The following is a 25,231-nucleotide window of genomic DNA, read 5'->3' on the forward strand; positions in this document are numbered from 1 at the left end:
GTCACTAAGGGGGGGATAGGCTCTAGTGCTTCCTTCCTTCTCCTATTGTGTCATATTTGTACATCCTTCAATCCTATCCCAAGTTGTTCTTAAGGGGAGATGTTAGGATATTCTGACACATAGGAAATAGTTAAGTATAACTTGGTCTAGTGTAGAGTTAGGTAAAGTGTGTCTCTTTACTATGTACTTTTGCAACTTACAATTCGACGGTCACGATATGTAGTGATCCGATGGTCCATTCTCTCCTCAGTATTACCGACACTTGATCCGTGGCTTAACACCCAATTGGTCCATGATCTCTATTTAAAGAGCATGAAGGGTTATTTGTAGGGTAACTGTTCATGAGAGAATCTTATGTAAATTTTCATTCTTTTATTAATAAATTTCTTGAAGTGGCCGCATTGGCTCAGGCCGTGCACTGTTTCCCTCTTTGAGGGTTTTAACCAGTGTGGAAAAAGTCCCGAAAAAATCGCGATTTATTCCGAAAATCACGATTTTTTGGACAAAAGGATTAAATCGGGAGATTTTTTGGCGATTTTTTCGTAAACGAAAAAATCATGATTTTATCGAAATAATCCCAATTAAATCGCGAGTCAATGGAAAAAATCGGCATGATTTTTTTTTTGCGTGGATAAACTGCCACGAAGGGTGATTTCGGTTTACTTTTTGCTGTGTGTTTTCAGTGTACATTGTTTTGGCTGCTGTGGAGAATCGACTCATCGAGGGTTACGTTCCAAGTCCAACTTCCGTTTGCAACTGCCATTGCGTGGAGAGGAGCCGGCAAGGTATGTCACAGTTAAACAGTTCTGAGTTAATGTTTCAGACTTTCAGTCAAGGACCAAACCCTTAACTCGCTGACAGAAAAACCCGTGTAGCAGAAGTTTTATATCACTATTTTGTCACCGAATTTTCTCTACTACAGCTTTAGCAAGATGTTGTAATACTTCTCTTGATGACAGCGTTTTCACATCACCAATCGTGGCTTCTATACATCATTTAACTGTGGAATAGATACCTTCATTTGGCCTCCTTCTTTCTGCTGTAGCAATGAGACCTTCTACCCAGAGATTTGACCATTCGAACTTTCTGTGGGGATAAACCAACATATTTGAGCTTCCTGTGGAGATAAACCAACATATTCGAGCTTCCTTTGGAGATAAACCTTCGTTGTCTCAACTTTTAACAAGGCATATTTAACGTTATGATAACCAATTAATTTTTAATTCAAAAGCAAATTTTCTTTGATGATTATGGCAAATCAACAAAAGTCTATTCAATAAGTTCTGCCATCCATCTTAAAATACCTGAAGGAAGACTTCATTTATTTCATCCACGTATTTTAAAGATAAATAACCAAGCAACCTGTCCCTGTTAAATCCATTGTTTTCTTCAGAAAAAATCTCTTCTTCTTACAGTGACATTTAATTTTGTCATTAAATTGAAATTCAATACTGTATATAAAATCAAAATGAACCAGATTCACTACCTTAATTCCTGCTAACAGCTACAGAGTCTGAGCTTCTTTCTTGGCCTACTGTCAATAGTTTAGAGTAAGTTCCTGCTACAAATCTGTAGGGAACAAAGTCCTGCAAAAACCCTACTGTGCTCTATGTCAAATATAGCCAAATAGGATCAGCATACATACATTGTTTGAGTGATCTGTTTCAAACTTTCAGGACATCATTTAGGACTATTTTGATGGATCATTGCTAATTTAATTTGTTTCAATTTTTTTTGTGCCCAGGTTTAAACTTTAAATTCAAGCTCAAAGTTTAAAACAAAATGCCAAGGATTTTGGACGCTATGTGGGAGTTTGGTGAGCCTGATACTACACCCGAAACTAGGGGGGTCAATAGAATGTATTTGACTTGCAAGTTGTGTGGCAAGCATATGTCAGGAGGCATCAACAGATTAAAATTCCATTTGGGGCAAATTTCGGGGCAAAATGTTGAACTTTGCACAAATACAACTCCAGAAATCATCCGACGGGCCATTCAATCATTGATGGATAAAGAGGACGGAAAAGACACCAGGGCAGCACTAAGAAACCAACTTGTAGGGGGCTCAAGAGTGGGGGGAATTGAGAGTGGCAATGCTTCTACAGCGGCATCACCTTCCTCACCCATGGGTACTCATCCTTCTATCTCATCTTTTTTTGTTCCTAGAACAACAACTGGTTCACAACCTGGGATCAAATCATTAATGAAAAAAAGGAAAAGGCAGAAGCTGACAGGTTGGTCAGTAAGTGTCTTCTATGGAGTGATGTTCCTTTCAACATTGCCAAGACAAACCCATTCTACCAGCCTATGTTTTATGCTGTTGCTGTCTTTGGCCCGGGGTACAAAGCCCCCACCTTTGCAGAATTGACAGGGCTTCTTCTTCAAGATGAAAAGATTGATTGCACTGCTAGATTGGTAAAGTTTAGGGCATCATGGGAACACATTGGATGCACAGTCATGTCAGATGGTTGGACTGACTAGAAGGGTAGGACCCTTCTTAACTTCTTGGTTAGTTGTCCCAAGAGGACAATGTTTATGAAATCTATTGATGCATTTGCACACATTAAAGATGCATGTTTATTATGTGAGTTGTTGGACATCTTCATTCAAGAAGTAGGCCCAAGCAATGTTGTCCAATGTTGAAATTTGGTACCGGAGGACAGGTGGTTCCCTTAGGCTTTGATCTTTGGCCTAGGGAAAAGTGTCCAAAAGAATTTAATTTTTCTCCTAAAATGACTTTATAATTTTTATAAAGTCAAATCTAATTTAAAAGTGACTTTAACTGATAAAGTTACTAAAGTCTAATTTTAAAGTGACTTTTATAAAGTCAATGAAAAATTAGAAAGGAAAAGTGACTTTGGAAATAAATGACTAAGTGGGTCTTTATTAAAGTGGGGTGAATTAAAAAATAGAAAGTGAGATATAAATGAGCATTTAATCTCAGCCCTAGATCTCAACCTATTTCAGCGATTGGATTTAGGGATCACCCAAAAGTCATTTAGGGTTGGATTAAGGGAGGAAAAGGAGAAAAAGATCATTCATTCTTTCATGAGCAGATTGAGAGAGAGAGCAAGAGAGCAAGGGAGATTTCTGGACAGGGAGGAGGAGGAGGAGATTTCTGGACAGTCTGTTCTTACAGTCCGTGCAGCCGTCCTTACCGTCCATACAACCGTTTGTACAGTAGTCGTACAACATTGTGTTGCTGTTTGGAAATTTCCAGTGGGTTGTGAGGCCCAGAAATCGAGATAAGTTGTAAATTTGCTTGTTGATTTTTGCTGAATATTTCTCACTGTAAAAGGCATTTTCCAGAAATAAAGAAGAGCTCTCAAACTGGTTTCCCCAAGAGTTGTAGGGGGTTTTTCCAGGGTCACATTGACCAAAAATCACTGTGTTCAAATGTTTTAAATGGTTGTTTGTACCTGCTGATTTTTATTTCTGCATTTTCCAGCATTTTGTAAAATTTCTAGAATTTGTGTTTTCAGCAAAAAAAAAAAAAAAAAAATAAATTAGTTGTTAAATATATGGATATGGGAAAGGGCATTTAATTACATGGGAGAAATAAGTTGAAATTGAAAACCGGGGAGGGAAATCAGAAATTTTTACATGGTATCAGAGCTTGAGTGCTGAAGGGCAGTTTGGGACAGCAAGGAGGAAAATTACAGCCTGCTGATTTTTCACTCAGAAAATTCCAGCAAGCTGATTTTCACAAACAACAGTTTTTATCTTTACTACAACAGTGCTATTTTTCAGTTTTAAGGCAGCAGGATGTCATTGGGATTGAGGGTGGAGGATAGGTTGGATAGGCATACAAACTACAGCGTTTAGAAGGAGAGAATGCAGAGTATCTTTGAGGAGGCAGAAGTCTGGGACATCATGGTGCATACCGCACAGAACCCTCTTGTTGTGCCTACTGATGCTACTTAGTTGGCTAAGTATAATAAAAAGAACAACAAGGGTAAGAGACTGATTCTAGACGGAGTCAAAGACCATTGCATTCCTCATGTGAGAGGAAAGAGAAAAGCCCATGAGATGTGGACAGCATTGTCCAATCTCTACCAAAGTACTATTGAGAACCGGAAAATGGTCCTGAAGGAGAAGCTGAAGACTATTAAGATGGGTAATGATAGTGCAGCTGGATATCTCACAAAGATTACTAATGTGAGAGATGAGTTGGCAACAGTTGGAGAGGACATTCCACCCACTGAGTTGGTGCGGATTGCAGTGAATGGCCTCCCTCGTTCATGAATGAACTTTGCTGATGGGGTTTGTGCACGTGAGACCCTTCCCACATGGGAGAGGTTTTGGGATGATTGCATTCAGATAGAGATCAGGAAAGGTCAGCTTGGGGCAGCCAAGCCAGTTGAGCAGGATGAGGATGTAGCACTATCGGTAGGAGGCAAGAAAGGCAAAGGGAAGAAGCAGGCTTCCACAAGCAATGGTGGGGGCAAAGGCAAAGGTAAAGGTAAACAGGGTGACACACAGAAGGACTATTCCAAAGTGAAGTGTTGGAATTGTCAAAAGATGGGACACTATGTAGTTGTGTGTCCGGAGAAGAAGAAGAAGAAGGGGAAGAACTAGAACGTGGCAGCTTCAGCAGAGGTTGAGGACTTTGCAGTTCGTTTTGACCGATAGTTTGTGTTCACTGCGGACGAGTCCTCTAGTGCAAGATCACCTGCCACAGAGGTTCAGAGGGAGCATGCTTTTCCCTCGATGAGCGGAGCATCTTCGGGTATCTGGTATGTGGATAATGGGATTTCACGTCACATGACAGGAGTCCGTGAGTACTTCTCAGAGCTTTCAGAGAGTGGCACTAATATTGATGTAGTACTCAGTGACGACAGAGTTGTCAGAGCAGTCGGGGTGGGGACACTGACATTTCAGAGGGAGTCCAAACCTCCCTTGAAGGTGTCAGACATTCTTTATGTGCCAGGGATGAGGAAGAACCTCATATCCGTCTCAGCTTTGGAGGACAGAGGATATGAGGTACTGTTCAGGGGAGGACAGGTGTTGATGTATCCCAGGGGCACTCCAGCTGATTCAGCTAGAGTGATAGGTGTACGCCATGCAAAGGTGTACAAGTTTGCATTCCAGTCCCTTGTGGCATTGAGCAGTAGTACCGACAACAGAGCTAGTAGTTCTGAGTTGTGTGAGATTTGGCACCGCAGGATGGGACATATGTATCATGGAGCCTTGAGGACATTGCGGGAGACCACTATAGGTATGCCAGATTTCAATACTGATCACTTTGATACTTGCAGAGGATGTGCAATGGGCAAGTTTGCCAAATCCCCTTTTCCCAGCAGTGACAACAGAGCGACGGGGATACTTGAGTTGATTCATTTTGATGTGAGCGATCGGATGTCTCATGTTTCCTTGAGTGGATTTGAGTACTATGTTTTATTCATTGATGATCACTCCAGGAGGACCTGGATTTATTTCTTGAAGACCAAGAGTGAGGTCTTCAAGCGGTTTCAGGAGTTTAGAGCTCTTGTGGAGACACAGACAGGTCGGAAGATCAAGTCCCTGAGGTCGTACAATGGAGGAGAGTACACCCTTGGAGAGTTCATTGACTATTGTGCGGAGGCAGGCATTAGGAGGGAGTTCACTGTTCCTTACAACCCCCAGCAGAACGAGGTTGCGGAGAGGAAGAACAGATCCATCGTAGGGGCTTCCAAAGCCATGTTACATGATCAGGGGTTGCCATTGTTCTTGTGGGCAGAGGCCTGCAACACTGTTGTTTATTTGCAGAACAGGAGTCTGCATCGTGCCTTGGGGCACATGACTCCGGAGGAGGCTTTTTCTGGGAAGAAGCCTGATATTGGTCATCTTCGTATCTTTGGATGCATTACATACTCCTACATACCCAAGGAGAAGAGGACCAAACTAGAGCCTACCGCAGAGAAGGGTACCTTTGTGGGCTACAGTGAGACCTCAAAGGCCTTTCGGATTTGCATTCCTGCACAGAGGAGAGTTGTTGTCAGATGGGATGTGAAGTTCGAGGAGGACATGGCCTTTAGGAGATCACGGGAGTTAGAGTATCTGGATCAGCCAGACCCTCAGCAGCAGTTGAGTCAGTTGTAGGGATCCAGTGGGCAGGGATCAGGAGGATCTGGAGGTACATCTATGAGGATGTCAGGTCCGTCAGCGAGCAGTGGCTCACCGAGCCAGAGGGGTGGTGCTCTGGGCAACATGCAGAGCAGTTCACAGGGCAGTTCACTAGGGAGTCCACTGATGGACAGTTCACACGGTACCTCAGCTTCTACAGGTTCAGGTGCAGGCAGGAGGACAACAGATAGACAGTCAGGAGTTCAGGCTCCTGATGATGATGGGGAGGAGGAGTTTCATTCTCCTATGGGAGAAGTACACTCAGGGAAGAGGAAGCCCAAGTGGCTTCAGGACACCTTGAGAGATGCCACATCTATTGCTGAGCCGAAGAGGCCGGTCAGAGAGAGTAGACCGCCTGAGAGGTTTTGTAGCTATATGGCAATGGTTACCAGCATCTTTGACTCTGAGCCTTCTAGCTATGAGGAGGAAACTAGCCAGTAGGTCTGGAGAGAGGCCATGCAGGAGGAGTATTCTTCTATCATGAAGAATGATGTTTGGGAGGTGGTGCCGAGGCCTGAGGGCAAATTCGTCGTTACTTTCAGATGGCTTTACAAGGTAAAGCATGCTGCAGATGGCAGCATTGAGAAATTCAAAGCGAGGTTTGTGGCTAGAGGATTCTCCCAGGTAGAGGGAGTTGATTATGAGGAGACCTTCGCTCCCATGGCTCGATATACTTCGATTCGCTCCATTATATTGATAGCAGCAGAGATGGGTTGGAAGATCCACCAGATGCATGTGAAGACTGCATTTCTCAATGGCTTCATACAAGAGGAGGTGTACATTGAGCAGCCACAGGGCTTTGAGGTGCATGGGAAGGAGTCCCATGTGTGCAGACTGAAGAAGGCCCTTTATGGCCTGAAGCAAGCTCCCATAGCTCGGTACTCCAAGATAGATACATACTTGCAGGGGTTGGGTTTCACAAAGATTGAGGTAGATCCGAACCTTTACTTTATTGTGATAGGTGAGGAGCCTCTCATTCTGGTGTTGTATGTGGATGACTTGGTCATTACAGGTGCAGAGAGACTCATAGAGCACTGTAAGAGAGATCTTGCGGCGGAGTTTGAGATGAACGACATCGGCTTGATGCATTACTTTTTGGGTTTGGAGGTGTGGCAGGAGGAGGGGCATTTCTTCCTGGGGCAGGGGAAGTATATTGTGGACATCCTTGGCACATTCCACATGGAGGATTGTAGACCCATGTCGACATCGATGATCACCAATTGGAAGAACCTTCATGCTTCGGATTCTGAGTTGGTGGATCCCACATTGTACAAGCAGCTGATTGGTTCCTTGATGTATTTGGTCAACACTAGACCAGATATTTGTTTTGCAGTCAACACGATGAGTCAGTTTATGTGTGAGCCTAGGAAGGTTCACTGGGTGGCTGCAAAACACATTTTGCAGTACTTGCAGGGGGCAGTGGATTATGGTCTGGACTACAGGCAAGGGGATGGAGTGAGATTGGCAGGTTACACTGATTCTGATTGGGCAGGTTGTGCTTCTGATAGGAAGAGCACTTCAGGGTGTTGTTTTGGGTTGGGTTCCGCAGTAGTGTCATGGTTCAGCCGGAAGCAGCAGTCAGTAGCATTGAGTTTAACGGAAGCAAAGTATATGACAGCCAGTCTAGCTAGTTGTGAGGCCATCTGGCTTCGCAAGATGTTGTTTGGCTTATTTGGTCAGCCATTGAGACCTTCGGTGATTTACTGTGATAATCAGAGTTGCATTAAACTCACGGAGAATCCAGTATTTCATGACAAGTCAAAGCATATCGGGATCAAATATCATTTCATGAGAGACTGTGTTCAGAAGGGCGCTGTGAAGCTTGAGTATATTCCCACTGATGAGCCGGTTGCAGATATTCTTACCAAAGCCTTATCACAGGGCAAGCATGACTACTTCAGAGACAAGATGGGTGTGGTGAGGAACACCTTCCTCGGTAAGAGGGAGTGTTGAAATTTGGTACCGGAGGACAGGTGGTTCCCTTAGGATTTGATCTTTGGCCTAGGAAAAAGTGTCCAAAAGAATTCAATTTTTCTCCTAAATTGACTTTATAATTTTTATAAAGTCAAATCTAATTTAAAAGTGACTTTAAGTGACAAAGTTACTAAAGTCTAATTTTAAAGTGACTTTTATAAAGTCAATGAAAAATTAGAAAGGAAAAGTGACTTTGGAAATAAATGACTAAGTGGGTCTTTATTAAAGTGGGGTGAATTAAAAATAGAAAGTGAGATATAAATGAGCATTTAATCTCAGCCCTAGATCTCAACCTATTACAGCCATTGGATTTAGGGATCACCCAAAAGTCATTTAGGGTTGGATTAAGGGAGGAAAAAGAGAAAAAGATCATTCATTCTTTCATGAGTAAATTGAGAGAGAGAGAGAGCAAGAGAGAAAAGGAGATTTCTGGACGAGGAGAAGGAGGCAGCAGCTTGACACACATACCAAGGCAGCAATTAAGCAAATCCGTACAGTTGAATGAACAAACAGTAAAAGGCAGATTTTTGCACAGAAATCGAGGCAGCTGATTTTCTGCACAAAAATCGAGGTATGTACAGTCCATCCGTACAGTATGTCCGTACAGCCATACAGCATTGTGTTGCTGTTTGGAAATTTCCAGTGGGTTGTGAGGCTTAGAAATCGAGATAAGTTGTAAATTTGCTTGCTGATTTTTGCTGAATATTTCTCACTGTAAAAGGCATTTTCCAGAAATAAAGAAGAGCTCTCGAACTGGTTTTCCCCAAGAGTTGTAGGGGGTTTTTCCAGGGTCACATTGACCAAAAATCACTATGTTCAAATGTTTTAAATGGTTGTTTGTACCTGCTGATTTTTATTTCTGCATTTTCCAGCATTTTGTAAAATTTCCAGAATTTGTGTTTACAGCACAAATATATATATATATATATATATATATATATATTATTTTTATTTTATTTATTTATTTTTATTTTTTTAATTTATTTTATTTTATTTTATTTATTTATTTATTTATTTTTTATTTATTTATTTTTATTTTTTTCAGTTGTTAAATGCAGTGTTGATAATATCGCCGATATTTCAGCGAAAATCGTAAATATCGCGCGATTTTCATGGAAACGAAATTTCGGCTGGAATATAGCGCGATATTTTCTCATTTCGAATTTATCGCGATATGTACGAAATTTCGGCGATATTTTAACAAATATCGCGAGACGACCATAAAAATCGCCGGCAGCCTTTATAAAATGGGTTTAGGCCCTAAATGAGCCATTTCTGTTTCGCCGTTTCGTGAGAGCTGGAGCCTGGAGACGCTGCGGAGGGTTTTGGCTGCGGAGGGTTCCGGTTTACAACTTTACAGCCTACAGGTATGCGTATGCCCCAGCGTTAATACTTTGGCTGCGGAGGGTTTAATTGCAGTGGATCTGTAGTTCTGGCAGTCGCACTATTCCGTAGCAAATTGCATACATATCGAACCTCGTTCCAAACTTCCAAGTGACCAAAGTTTTGACGAATGGGATGATATAATTGTTTTGTAATATTGTATTGAAATGTTAGTTCGAAGTCACAGTCTTCATTTGTGACAGAATTTCGATCTATGTGATTTCCAATTGAGGGCATCGTTTGTGGTGACTAAATTAAATGTGGTTCAACGCTTGCACAAAAGGGTTGCTTAGTCACATTTTGTTGTTTGTTATCATACGCAAAAACGCTACTACCACTCTCAACTTTCAAGTTAATACTATTATACTACCATAATCCTCACAGCCATAGGGTTTATCTATATACCACACAACCATAATGTTTCTCTGCACATGTAAAAGGGTCCTTTGCATTCAGATATATCTGCTATACTGTCCAGACTCCAAACATATCAAGGTTACTGTTAGCAAGATCATTGTCTGTATGGTAATAACAAGGTCACTGTCATGTCACAACAACTATCATGATTCAGATTCATTACAGTCATCAGGTCACTATGTCAAGATTACTGCTGTCATGCTGCCATTAATTACTTTCATCAAGATCTTGTTATAGAAGGTTGCTACCCAGTTCACAGGTCACTGACATAATCCTTCATCAAGGACTCTTGCCATGAACACAATCATGCCTTCAAGTCACCAACACAACGCCAAAGTCACCGTCAAAGGTAACTGCCTTATGAGGTTACTGTCACACTGTCATGAGTCTCAACATGCATGTAACCAACAGAATTTGGTCAAACCCTGTAGCATCCAACCCAACATCAACAAATCTGTTCTCAGTTTTTGAAAACACTAATCCTTTTTTGGGGGCTTAAAAGTTAACACGTCATGTTTTGCCAGTACTCTTTCCTGATGCCTTCTTGTATTGGACCATGTAAAGCAGCCTCCAATATCATGATGTTTATGGCTGCAATTCACATTAAAAACTTGATGTGTTGATTTTATTTTACATCAACTCTTATTTCACCTCCTACATTTACTTGTCTACCTTATTAAAATCCCCTCTCAACACTCATTTAGCCTCAGAAAGATTGTTAGTGAACCAATATTAGAAGAATAGATGGAGCATAATCCCATGTTTTGGCCTGAGATTAGGAAAGTTGCCTTCCCACTCTACCATATTGAAATCTTTCACAACAGTTGCCCTCCCACTCTACCATATTGAAATCTTTCCCAACAGTTGCTTATCCTCAGAAGATAGCATATAAGCCAACATTAGAAGCATAAATATAAATGCTTTTATTATCCTCAATGTATACACTACCTGTAGCAGCCAAATCGCAGTCCTCTAACGCTGTTATTGAATACATTTATATTTTATGATTTTAATGTCTTTTGACTCTTTTCTACATAGCTTGACTAGGGTCCTTTGTGTGAAGATTGCAGATTGTAGAACTTTGTTAAAGTTTAGTCCATTTGTCTTTGAAGAATGAGGATTTGATATTGAGACCTGCACCCATGGAATTTCGTAAATTCGTATTACTTATTAAGTTATTAAGTTACTAATTCCAAATTTTTTTTGGTGCTGTAGGTTTCCTTTTGAGTTAGCCCACTACAAAATACAAATATGCCAAAAAACTTGGACCCATTTTGGGAGTATGGGATCCCTGATGGTGGGACAAATCGTGCATATCTTTCATGCAAATTGTGTGGGGACAAGATGACAGGTGGGGTTACACGACTGAAATACCATCTTGCTAGACTCCCTGGACATGATGTTGGCATTTGTAAAGTTTCTAGTCCGGAGCTTATACGAAAAGCTCTTGAGGCAATTGAAGAAAAGGACAGAAAGAAGGAAGAGGCGGAAAGAAACAAAGTTGAACGTGCAGGTAGATCTTTTGGGATATCTTCTCCTGATTTTGATGTTCAGGGTAGTGGCCCTCCTGGCCCTAGTGGGAGGGGCTCCACAACTGGCACACCATCACATGCTAGCGCTACTGCTAGTGTGAATGCGAGGTCATCATTTTTTCTTCCACGAACAGGAGCTGGAGCACAACCTGGCATAAAATCGCTTTATAAAAAAAAGGAGAAGGAAGAAGCAGATAGAGTCATGGGGAGGTGTATTTATTGGAGCGACTTACCTCTCTGCATCACAAAAACCAATCCATTTTGGCAACCAATGTGTGATGCTATTGCTGTTGTGGGCCCAGCGTACAAAAGTGCCACATATGAGGAGTTGCGGGGGCCAATTCTTCAAGCAGAAAAAGAGGACATCAACTCTAGATTGGCGGAGTTGAAACAGACATGGGAAGTCACTGGATGCACAGTGATGTCTGATGGTTGGACAGATAGGAAGGGTAGGACCCTTCTAAATTTCTTGGTACATTGTCCTAAAGGTACCATGTTTATTAAATCGTTGGATGCATCAGAACATATCAAAGATGCAGCAACGATATGTGAGTTGTTAGATGGGTTCATTCAGGAGATTGGTGTGCAGAATGTGGTGCAAGTCGTAACAGACAATGCAGCTAATTATGTGTCTGCCGGCAGAATGCTTATGGAGAGGCATCCCACATTGTTCTGGACTCCATGTGCAGCGCATTGTCTTGATTTGTTGCTTGAGGATATGGGGAAACTCTCCTTCATCAAGGAGGCAGTTGATATGGCTAGGAGCATCCCCAAGTTTATTTATAACCATGCTTTTGTTCTTAGCCTTATGAGGAGGTACACTAAAAACAAGGAGTTGCGGCGTCCTGCCATCACACGTTTTGCCACAACCTTTATTACTCTCCAGTCTTTGCTTCGATGTCAGTTCGAGTTGAAGCAAATGTTTGTGTCTGATGATTGGCGTGGTTGTAGATACAGCAGGAGACCTGATGGGAGAGCCATTGAAAAAATGGTGTACTCTGAGACATTTTGGCGTGGAGTACAAGAAGCATGTGCAGTTAGCGAACCTATAGTAAAGGTTCTTAGATTGGTGGATGGAGAGAAGCCTGCAATGCCTTATTTGTATGAGGGCATGGATAGGGCCAAGGAGGCCATTCGTTCCTATTATGCAGACAAGGGTTCTGCTGGCCTTAATAGGCAGATGATGTTATGGGATGTGATCGATAGTCGGTGGACAGGGATGCTTCATCGACCCATTCATGCAGCAGCACTCTTCCTCAACCCTGCATTTGCATACAAATGCAAATTTCGTTTTGATGGCGAGGTGATGGAAGGGCTCCATTCCTGTATTGAGAGGATGGTACCTGATTTTGAGCTTCGTTGCAAAATCATCCGCGAGATACATAGTTATCAGGATTGTGTTGGCCTATTTGGCTTTGATGATGCCATTAAGAGAAGGGACCTCTTCATGCCACGTAAGTGACAAGTCATCACTCATTAGAAATTAGAAATTTGAATTTAATTATGTTTTAACTTTTAACTTTTAACTTTTAAGTTTTTGAATTTTTTATTTCATTATTTTGTTGTAGATCTTTGGTGGCGAAGCTATGGTGCAAGGGTACCAAATTTGCAAAATTTGGCTATACGAATCTTGAGTCAAACATGTAGCTCTTCAGGGTGTGAGCGCAATTGGAGTGTATTTGAGAAAATACACGCCAAAAAGCGCAACAGGTATAACTTTGAACTCAAGCCTTCAGTTGAGCAATTACACTTATTGTAATTTTTAGTTTTTAATTTATGACCTTCAAGTGTCAAGAGTCAAGAGTCAAGACTCATTACTTTTTTTGACACTCTTACAGGTTGGAGTTCGCACGCCTCAACGATTTGGTGTATGTGCATTACAACATCCGACTTCGAGTGAGGCAAATAGAATCACCAGTGGATCCAGATGCCATTTCCTTAGACAATATTGATGTATTGTCTCCGTGGAGGGTGGAGTCTCAGGAGCCCATATTGGAGGAGTCACCTTCATGGTTGGAGGAGCCAGTGGCAGATGATCCATTAGAGCAGGGGCAGCAAGAGGAGGACTTGGAGTTAGAGGAGCAGCAGCACTTAGAGGAGGAGCAGGAGGAGCTGGAGGAGGACACTGCGGGAGCATCAGCATCAACACCATCTGCTATAGATATAGGAGAGCATAGCTCCATGCTTATCACTCATTATTTGACATTAGGTGCAGAGGCAGTGTCAGGGCCTTCTACTACTAGGGGCAGGCCTGACAAACAGCCCATCATGTTTTCCCGTAAAAGGGGGAGAGGGCAGTAGATAGATAGCTGCTAGTTTTATTTGTTATGCTACATGTAACTCATGATGATGAGATACTTTTATTATTATATGTGATGTTATTTTGTATTGGTTCTCCACATTTGAGTCCTTGAATGGACAATTATCAGGGATTAGCACGATTTGGTATCGCCTTTGATATATCATTTCTATTTGACATCATATATATCAGTGTTTTCTTCATATTTATGTGCCAATGTGTTTATTTCATGTTGTTATTGCTTTATATGTTTAAAAATCTGAAAAAAATGAATATAGTATGCATTTTTTATGCTTGCTTTTGTTGTTTAAATTCTGAACATGAAGATGTTGCTTTAAAAATTAAAATAGTTTCTTGAGTGTTTGCTGGGCACTGTATAGTTATACTCATTTAATGCCAATTTTTTGTTTTTTTTGTGCCCTAGGTTTGAATTAGTTCACTACAAATGTCAAATATGCCAAAAGCTTTGGACCCATTTTGGGAGTATGGGGAGGCTGTTGGTGGGGCAAATCAGGCATATATATCATGCAACTTGTGTGGGACCAAGATGTCAGGAGGGATTACACGATTGAAATACCATCTGGCTAAACTCTCTGCATATGATGCAGATGTCATGCCTTGTATGGTTTCTAGTGCAGAGGTTATACAAAAAGCTCGTGAAGCAATTGCTGAACAAGACAGAAAGAAAGCTGCTAGGGAGAGGCCAATGGTCTCAGATAGATAGCTGCTAGTTTTATTTGTTTTGCAACTTTTGCTACATATAAGTTTATAACTCATGATGATGAAATACTTTTAAAGTTTTATATATGTGATGTTGTTTTGTTTGAGTCCTTGATTGGACAATTATCACTATCAGGGATCAGCAGGATGTGTGATGTTATTTTAATTTTTGTTTGAGTCCTTGATTGGACAATTATCAATTTATCACTATCAGGGATCAGCAGGATTTGGTATCGCCTTTGAAGTTTGATGTATCATTTCTATTTGACATCATATATATCAGTGTTTTCTTCATATTTATGTGCCAATGTGTTTAGTTCATGTTGTTATTGCTTTATATGTTTAGAAATCTGAAAAAAAATGAATATATTATGCATTTTTTATGCTTGCCGATATTTGCCGATATTTTCGCCGATATTTCCGATAAGATATTTTCCGGACCCTCGCCGATATTTTCCCGATACCGATATTATCAACACTGGTTAAATGTATGGATATGGGAAATGGCATTTAACTACATGGGAGAAATAAGGTGAAACTGAAAACCGGGGTGGGAAATCAAATTTTTTTACATCCAAGTCATAACAGACAACGCTGCAAATTATGTTGCAGCTGGCAAGATGCTTATGGAGAGGTATCCTGACTTGTTTTGAACACCTTGTGCTGCTCATTGCATTGACTTGATGTTGGAGGATATAGGTAAGATTCCTACTATGAGCGATATTGTTGAATCATCCAAGAGCATAACAAAATTTATATATAATCATGCATCTGTGCTTAGCTTGATGAGAAGATTCACCAACAACAAAGAGTTGGTGCAGCCTGCCATTACAAGATTTGCCACTACTTTCATATCTCTTCGGTATCTATTGAATTCTATGTGGGATGTGAAGAGCATGTTTCTCTCAGCAGATTGGCGTTCTTTATCTATTAGCCGCAAATCAGAGGGAGAGAGCATATGCAGACTAGTTTCATATGATTAGAGCTTTTGGGCAGGAGTAGAGGAGGTGTGTGCCATTTCAGAACCTTTAGTAAGGGTTCTTCGGTTGGTTGATGGAGACATGCCCGCAATGGGCTACTTGTATGAGGCCATGGATAGGACCAAAGAAGCCATTCGTGCTTATTATGCAGATAAGGGAGACGAGGGGTTAGAGAAACAACAGGTCATATGGAGAGTGATTGATCAACGATGGAACAATACCCTCCATCGCCCCATTCATGCTACAGGTGTCTACCTCAACCCTGCATTTTTTTATGCTTGTGGTTTCAGATTTGATGCCAAGGTGATGGATGGATTCTTCACTTGTGTCGAGAGGATGGTATCATCTGAGCAAGAACATGAGGAGATTTCTAAAGAAATGGAGGTCTATAGGATGGAAGGTGGCACATTTGGTTTTAACATGGCTATTAAGAATAGGACGACCAAAATCTCGGGTAAGCTTCAGTTTGTTTCAAACTCAAGTTTAGAATTTCAATGTTTTTTTTTATGTTTCTCATTTTTCTTTTAACTTGTAGATGCTTGGTGGACAAGCTATGGTGCTAGAGTACCCCATCTCCAAAAGCTTTCCATTCGAGTGCTCAGCCAAACATGCAGTTCCTCTGGGTGTGAGCGCAACTGGAGTGTATTTGGCAAAATACACTCCAAAAAGCGCAACAGGTAAAAAGATTTCAATTAAATTTTTTGAATTCATTTGATTAATTTTAATATTTAAATTTTCTAAGTACTAATTTACAATCTATGACCCTAATATAGATTGGAGTCCCAACGCCTCAATGATATGGTCTACGTCTACTACAATCTTCGATTGTGGGTGAGACAGCTTCAGAAACCTACTGATGTGGAAGCCATCTCATTGGACAATATTGATACCACCTCTTCATGGAGAGTCGAGACTGAGAGGCCGATCATGGACTCGATCCTGGATTGGTTAGGTGTGGATCTAGAGGATGTAGTAGTTGCAGAGGAGGGAGAGCCAGAGATAGAGGAGGAGGAGCAACATCAGGGTCAGGAGGCCGTAGCAGAGCTGGATGAGGATGCTGAGGAGGAGGTGACACCATCTAGGATGGGCAGCAGCAGCAGCATAGCACAGAGGCCACCTCTTCCATCGGCTTCTAGAGGATGATTGAGTCCATTTGATTTTGTATCCCCAGGGGCAAGGTCTTCTTCCTCTAGAGGAAAAGGCAAAGCCATTCCCTATTCCCGTAAAAGGGGAAGAGGATCTCAGTGATTGATTACTTGATGACTTTTAGATGACTCGTGATGTACATTTATTATATTTTTTTTTTATATTTTGACTCCTGAGAGTTGAGACTCAGACAGGACTCAAAATTCAGGAGTTGATTCACTATTTTGATATGTGATGTAGCACTAGACTTCATATACATATTATATATTAGCTTTCTTTACATGTTTATGTGGAAATGCATTTATTTGATGTTGTGGAGACTCTAGATGTTAAAAAAAATTAAAAAAGAATGAATAATTTTGTGTTTTTTTAATTTTGCCGACTGTTTGTCGACTTTTTCAAAAAACTCCCGACTTTGCCGAGTTTTTCAACTTTTGGACCCTTGCCGAATTAATCCCGACTTTGACTTTTTCCACATTGGTTTTAACCACGTCAATAATATTGGTGTATTGATTTGTGATCTGTTTGTGAGCAGTGCCCTTTGGTGTTCTTAATAAACTCTCGTTCGGACATATGTTTTGTAGTGAACACATTGAGTCAGTTTATGGTTGAGCCTCATCACATATACTAGATTGCTGCCAAGAATCTCTTGAGATTTCTCTGGGGTACAATCACCTATGGATTGAGATACGTTGTCGGGAATGTCAGGCTCCATGGTTATTCTGATGCTAACTGGGCTAGCAGTGTGGTGGATGGTAAAAGCACATCTGGATGTTGCTTCTCTCTAGGTTCAGCTTCGATATCCTGGATGAGAAGGACGCAAAAGTCGGTCGCTTTGAGCACCCCTAAGGCTAAATACATTGCTGCTAGTATGGCCTCCTATGAAGTTGTTTGGTTGAGGAAGCTCTTTAGTGAGATGTTTGGACATGTATTGGATACCACCGTGATCTATTGCAAAAACCAAAGTGGGATTCGTCTTTTTGAGAATCTCGTGTTTCATGACCGCTCCAAGCATATTGATATCAGGTACCACTTTATCCGAGATATGGTACAATGGGGAGCAATAAGGCTCTGTCATATTGGGACTAAAGATCAGGTTGTAGATATTCTTACAAAGCCGCTAGGTAAGGTCAAATTCTTAACCTTCCGTCCCATATGAGAAGAATATTGAGCTCTAGAAGCTCCTGGGGGCTTGGGGTACTTCTTGAAGCGATGAGCGACCATAGGGTGAGCGGTTCACCTTCCCCTAATGGTGTGCGATGTACAGGGTGAGTGGTACACCTTCCCCTGTGATACCCCATGTTGAGATATGCATAAGATGTGTGGTTCACCTTCTCCTATGGCATATGAGAAGCATGAGTGGTTCACCTTCTCCGGCTGGTACATCCTACTCATGTAGTCTGGGACTCATGGGAAGTACCTCTCATTTGGCCAATGAGTAGGGAAATCAAGATAGGGACCATAGTACTACTGATGGACGCATTGTGTGCTACCGTACTCCCTATGCTAGGATGTTTGATATTGATCTGGGATTAATGGAGACTGACCTCAGGTCAGTGGAGAGTAGTATGATACACTCTTGATTATTGGAGACTAATTTCGGGTCAGTGGAGAACGGTATGATACATTCTCCATCATTTTCTTCTTCCTTATTCCTTCATGGTTCAACAGAGCAAAAGTAGGGATGGTACAGATGGTTTGGCAGGTGGAGTTCCTCCTAATTGAGAGGGAGTGTTACATTTGGCAACTAGGGCCAAACTCCACCTTGGACAGATCATATGATGCAACTAATATTTTTATTGGATTCCTCTCTAAGAGGTGTAGGATTGATCTAAAGATCATCTCATTCTGACATGTAAAAATGGAATTATGAATTTATTTTGTTTATGGACAAATTGTCAAAGTCCACCAGCAAACTAATGTAGGCTCAAAAGCCCAACAGTCACGTCTATTCATCCTCAACGTTTGCATATAAATAGAAGATGCCTTTGCCTCATTTGGACATCACTCACCTTCTCACACATCTCTCTCTCCTCTTATGATTGGGTACAGATTTTAGGACAGCCTCTCTCCACATGTGCAAAGAAGAAGAAGATTGTTTTCTGCGTTGACCGAATTTCAGGGACAGTTTGACCAAGCTTGGACCAGCAACATTAACTTTGTTTGACTGCAGATTTGTGGGATTCTTTCTATTTCGGCAGGCCGCATTTTTCGGCACATAAATCGAGGCAATCCGTACTGTTTGACAACGTTAACTGCAAAAGGGTTTCACTGCAACGTTGACTGCGCTGACCATGTTTGATTGAGTATTTTCGAACTGTTTTGGGCTGATTTGATTTTTTGTTGGAGGCCGAGTTGACTAAGTTTGACCGAGCTGTTTTGGAGGTCAAAATCTTCCCTGTTGACCAGCGTTGACTTTTTGGTTAGGGCTTTCTGTGGCTGTTGTTTGACTGGACAAAATTCACTTTGATTGGGCAAGTGAATATTGCATATTGTACTCTCTCTCTCCCGAACTTTTGAAGAATAATAAGAAGAATTGATCAAAGGGTTTCCCCACATTGGGGTTTGTCCCTGGCTGGCGCCATATCTTGTGTCCTCTTGTCTTGGCTTGTCTTCTATTGTTTTATTTATGTTCTATTTGCATTTATTGCCATGTTAATGTGATTGCTTATTTGGAAATTGATATTGGGCTAATAAGAAAATTAAAGTAAATTGCTCTTATGCATAGATCATATCATTTTTATCTAAAATTAACATTTATCCTAGGGATATGACCCACAAAATGGTGTGTAACAAGGCCTAAAAATTTGGCCATTCGGTATTGTCCGAGAAAGAAAGTCAACCTCCCTCTCAGCCCGAAGGCAAAAGAGAGATTGATGGTACTAGGTCAACCCTTAGTATAGACTAACTTAAGAGTGCAACAAAATTACTCTATTCCAGAGCGTCAACATGTCAACTTATGAGACTTGAACCTGGGTGGGGAGGATAACAACTATGTTGCCCAACCACCCAATGTAAACTCAATTGACACACACACACACACACACAAATATATATATACATATATTATTGTCGTTCCCAACTTGCCATCCCGTGGAAAATTTGGGTGGACGCTCTAGCCATCCTGGATGTTAGAGAATGCAGTAAGGCAGTTATTAATTCAAAATTCTCCTTAACATTAATAATTTCTTGTGAACTTTATTTATCTTCTTGTGTTTCTTTATTAGATCTTTTCATCAAACAATTATCAAGTGCAGAAACAGTGAAGACAATGGACACATAAATTAGGCTCCAAGCTAGGGCAAAACCCCTCCAAGTGGAAAGCCCAAAAAATATCTTCTCTTCTTATTGAATTCGCTTCAAATGAGAAAACTAAGACCCAAAACCCTAGACCAAGTCCTCCTCCAAGCACCAAGTCAACCCTCCAGGAAGCCCTTCCAATAAGGTCAAATGTCAGCCAAAACAACAAGAGTGAATACTGCTTCAACCAGCGTCCAGCTGCAACTTTGGCTCTATAGTAGCTAGAGAAACCCTATCTTTTTCGCAGGTGCTAGAGAAAATTGCCCAAAACAGATTTTTCTTGCTTCTTTTTTATTTCTCCTTGCTTCCTAGACTTTCGCTCTTACTTCCTTCATTTTCCTAGCTTCAGATCGAACTTCTTCTTGAGAGATCGAGTTGGTTACTAATGAGGTTGAATCAACTTCTATTTTCTGGCTTTCCATGGGGTCGAATTCCCTTCTTTAGGTCGACTTGTCACTGCTAGGGCCGACTTGTGCTTGGAGGCTCATAGATCTTTATAGACTCCAAAACAATATCTTTTCTTGTTACAACTTGCCCAATAGGGTCTTATACAAATGATAAGGACTCTTTTGACTCAAGAAAAATATTATTTTGATATGACAAACCCTAGAAGCATGAAGAACATGCTTGACCTAGATGACCATCAAAATGGAGCATGAAACCCATGCTTAAAAATAATATTTTTCTTTCTTCCTTTTCTTGTAACATAAGATATACATAATGATTTGAGTACATTGACAATTATGAAGACCAAAACTAGTTACATTTTCCAACACCAGAAACCCATCCCCCCATTCCCAAAGGCGGTGCAACATAGGTCTATTTGAGCATATTCATCAGCTCTACTGCTATTTTGTTTAATATTCTCAACTCTCTATTTCATAGGGCAGTTTTAGCATAGTCCACCTTCCAGTCTTCTAGTATATATCATGAGAACTTGTTCTTATTTTGAAATGTGTATTTTTCTTTCCACTTGATAGAATCTCATATATTTTTCGCAAAGGATTGCAGAACGCCACAGCATTTCTCTAGCCATTCTTCTGAATTGTCCTATACTTCTATTCCATGTAGAGGTAACTTAGAAATACACACAACATGATCAGCTAATTTATACTATATTATAATTACATCAAAAATCTTTTGATCAAAAATAAAATAACAATGCAAAATAAAGCAATGAACAAGCAAGGGTATACCTGACGAGGAGGCGCTAAGCGAACATTTTCATCCTTGCCTGCAGAACGCATATTAGACAGCTCTTTTGCCCGCACAGGATTGACCTACAGAAACAGAGTTGCAAACACATAAAATTTGAGTCTCTTGAAGCCTTAACTTTAGATGCATCTGCTATTTGGCTGAAAGGTGGTTGGCATAGTAGTACGCAGTCAAAATGAAAAGGAGAGAATTAGAGATAGAAATCTACATCAAGATCTGAATCCCTTGAATGTTCACCAATTATCATCCCATCATAAGCCTGCAAAAGTAGTTACAGTATGAATTTATAACACTAAGTGTTTTGAATAGAAATCAACGATAAACATTTGGTGAGAAACTGGAATTTATTTCAATAATTTACAGTACAACTAAAATATGATATTTAAAACCAACACAGTTCCAAGGCTGACAAAACAATCAAAGAAAACAAATAAAAGATACACACATGCAGGGCGTCATTAAAAGAAGAGCTTAACAGAAAATGATGGATACAATTAATTATCTTTCACACCTCCCTATATGACTTCCACATTTTTATTTCATGCTTACTACTAATCTGAGAGAGCGACTAGTACATAGTGTCATGCACTACCCTCTCAAACACCACGTTTTACTAGATAGAATGCATTTTTACTAGAAAAGGAAGCAGATGAGCACCTCCATTCCTGGTGATACAAATAAGATTCCACGTGCTTCCAATCCCATAAGTGAATATGCAGTGATCGTTCCAGAACCCATTGATACCTGGCAGCAATATGAAATAATCACAATAGCAAACATCACTTCAGGCATTAGTGCAGGAAAGAGACAAGAAAGGCAGAAGAAACACACTAAACGTGATGCAAACTTAGGACACAAACAAACTGAAATACACATAATTCAAGGATTGTATTGTGTGATAAATTTCTTTATCTCAATACACTTCATTTTTCTCTCTTTGATGATAGATCTATATTAAACCATGTGGCATCAAGTTTACAGGATGGCAAGGGTGGGTGATGGGTTTCAGGGAAAGCTGGTAGGTGCACCAAGATTTCCAAGGGATAGGTTCAAGTAGGCAGCAAAAGTAAAAAACTGATTTTTTTTCAAAAAAATAGCAAAAGAAAAAAAACTCCCAGAAAAGACTACCTGGGAATCTTAAACTTTAACTTGATACATCTGAATTTTGAATAGGAATTAATTTTACAAACAATGAATATGCATGATAATTTATAAATTGATCAACAACTAAATTATTTAACAATTCCACGAGAAAGAGAAACATCCATAAACCAATACCAATCATGCTTTCACAAATTAAATGTAAAAATCTAAAAACTAAAATAATAAATTATTAAATAAGATTGAGAGAGTATATGGTCCATAATGGTAAAGTGCCTAAAGGCTAAAATATCACGTACTAAATGTTCCAAGATGGCAAAATGCTCGAAATACCAGCTCCCTACTCAATGCACAAATTAAACACTGAATAACCGAGATGATCATAAATTACAATCTACTGCTTCAAAGAATGCCTGAAGGATCTCACTTATTTTTACATGTGAACAAGTAAACATTTCCCATAAACTGCAGGAAAGGTTTTTCCCTTTTTAGATTGAAGAGTTTGTCTCTCTCCCTCGACTTTAAAGTTAGTTTGACTTAACAAAAGCTTGCTGCCCATAATTTAATATCTTCAAAATCACAAGAAAATAGTCAAAAGAATATAAAGATATATAAATAATATCTGGGTCTGAAGATTAGCACTGAACAACATGAAAGTTTCATCAAAAAATTTGCCCAACATATCAATAGCACTTCCAAGGCCTGTAAATGGCTAATATAGTCACTTCAAAACGAAATTATAGTTGCAGCTAGCTTTCTGGTTCTTTTGTGCATTGCAGACTGTTTCCCTTTCAAAATAACTACCTCAGAGACACACTCCTTTGGCTGTGACGTTTCTGCACTGATGAAGTTCTTGTTCCATCTTCTCAGATTCAGGCTTGCTTCTCTGCTGCATTCCATCATACACCAGGCACCTATGCTCCTGAGATTGATCCTACAGTGGTATATAACCTCCTGCACCCTATACATTTCATCTCATGTGTCCTAGCAGATATTACTCAACAGATATTTCCTTCAGTTAGTATGATTCGATGTGTGTTGTCTCCTAACCTAAAAGTGGTGTTAATAGTTCTAACTTGTTTGGAAGTGTGCTAGATATCAAATACGAACTTTTATCAGTTATAACTATGTGAAGATCTTACCTCTTTACCTTGTCTAACCATGGAGGAACATAATTTTCCTTGGTAATTGTGTCCTAGACAAGACTAGTAGATACTACCAGGAATCAAGGTAGATAGTGTAACCATATCATACCCATATTCAACACTTCCCAGAAATTCCCTTACATTACCAACTTATCCATATAAAAAAATTAGATTACCCTCTTCTCAAATGTCATCAGAAAGGTCCAATGAAGAACTCAAAGAAGAAATCAAACAAACTTAAGCCAAATAAAGCCAAAAGAAAGGGATGAGTTAAAGAGTAAAGAAAAAGGTTGTACTACTTCAATCAAAAGACCCATCGCTAAATTGCTAGAGCTGCATGCCTATCTAAAGAATAAAGGACTAGAAACTAAAGAATATAAGTGGACAAAAAACGTGTCAAAAGGCAAATATCAAAGAAGAAAGGCTAATTCTGAGAGGGTTGCAGAAGTACAAATAAATATTGTTGCAGCAAGTAAAATTAAATATTCCTAGTAAGAAAAAAATAGTTGGGCCAAAGACATACCCAACACATCATCTTATGACTTAAGGTCATTTCATTGGTTTTCCCTAGTCCCCTTCCACAAATTACATCACCTTTACCTATTTCTGATCGAAAAACTTGGAAATGCATTATGTCCTAATGTTGTAGCTGCTACAACACCACCCAAATTTTAGCCTATATCTAAATTTTGGGTCCCCCTGTGCTTTTCAAGGTCTTAACGAACATCCCTTTCAATTGTAACTGTCAAAACTCTCATCATTAGAGCTGCAAGCGCTTCTATGCACATGAGACGCATCGCCTATGTTTGCCTACATTTCTTAATCCTCGTCACTAGGGTTTAGAGCATGCAGATTCATTCATTTTGCAAAAGATTTTTGGTACAACCTCTGTATTTGTATTTATGTAGGTTAAAGGAAGTAGTTTTAAGGTGTCAAAGCTATACTTATGTGCGCCTTTTGTATGCCAAGGGTTTGGACCAGACTACAGCGAGCTCAGAAGGTTTACCACCACTAGAGGCAGTGCTTAATGGGAACTGAATATCATTATGTAAAGGTTTATAGGATGCATCATAAGCCATTTGTGGTTCAAGACATACTGTCGCAGGGGTCAACCTGGCTTTATCAACACTTGAGTTCACAAGCCGTAATGATTTTGGACTCCCCTCCACTTGGAATATCCCCTCTGCTCAACTTCATGTCATGCTTTGCCTATAGTTTCCCAAAGTCTAACTCTTCCTTCGAAGTAGCTAGGATTTCCATTGATTGATAGTACGCCAATCCTTTAAATTTCAAAACCTGTGTTTTGTTGACCTAATCACAGGTTGCAATCACAATTTGTAGCAGTAGCCTTACCAGCCACTGCAATTGTGATTTGAGACCTTCCCTAAGCACCTTTTACACTTAGTTGCAAATCGCATCATGAGTTTGCAGTTACCTCTCACTGGTCTATAAATTTGCGACCTGTGACTAGTCACTAAATTTGCGATTTGTGACCTGCATTAGACTTCTGAAATGCGCCTGTGCTTACCTTCATCGCATGCGATAAAAATACTATGCATTTCCTACATGCGACCTCTCCTCCGGCTAGACTATGTGAGCTTGACCTGTGGTAAGTAACGGCTCCTCTTCGCAATCATTACTACTTATTTCTTTCGACAAGTATGCAATCGTTTCTCTACCCTCCCATGTGTGCTTACAACTCTAAATTCGAGCAATACTAACTTGTCATTTCTATACTTAGCCTCAGACTCTTGCTTCCGATTTGTCTCTCAAGGTTTAATTGGTATTGAACTCTAGTTTCTCATTCCCACACCAAGGCTTTTTCCCATCTCTTTAATTTGCTCATGCTTATCATGTTTGTTTCCCACCACCAGTGGGTGACCCCTAGGAGAATTTTTCTCCTAGATTTGTCTTT

General features: G+C 40.2%; 1 protein-coding gene across 1 annotated transcript in view; it reads right to left on the minus strand.

Annotated features, from left to right (window-relative positions):
* EMB2785 (elongation factor family protein) overlaps nucleotides 1-25,231 on the minus strand; it is a 317,292-nt gene that overhangs the window by 41,138 nt on the left and 250,923 nt on the right. The window contains exons 15-17 of the mRNA XM_089437097.1: nucleotides 21,728-21,814; nucleotides 21,279-21,329; nucleotides 21,052-21,135 (exon numbers count right to left, since the gene is read on the minus strand). Of these exons, the coding sequence (XP_089293223.1) occupies nucleotides 21,052-21,135; nucleotides 21,279-21,329; nucleotides 21,728-21,814 (222 nt within the window). The remainder of the gene's footprint in view (nucleotides 1-21,051; nucleotides 21,136-21,278; nucleotides 21,330-21,727; nucleotides 21,815-25,231) is intronic.

Source organism: Pinus tabuliformis, chromosome 5_2 (genome assembly GCF_031772625.1).
Source record: "Pinus tabuliformis cultivar Carrire ecotype Pingquan chromosome 5_2, CPIR1, whole genome shotgun sequence".
Lineage (NCBI taxonomy): Eukaryota > Viridiplantae > Streptophyta > Pinopsida > Pinales > Pinaceae > Pinus > Pinus tabuliformis.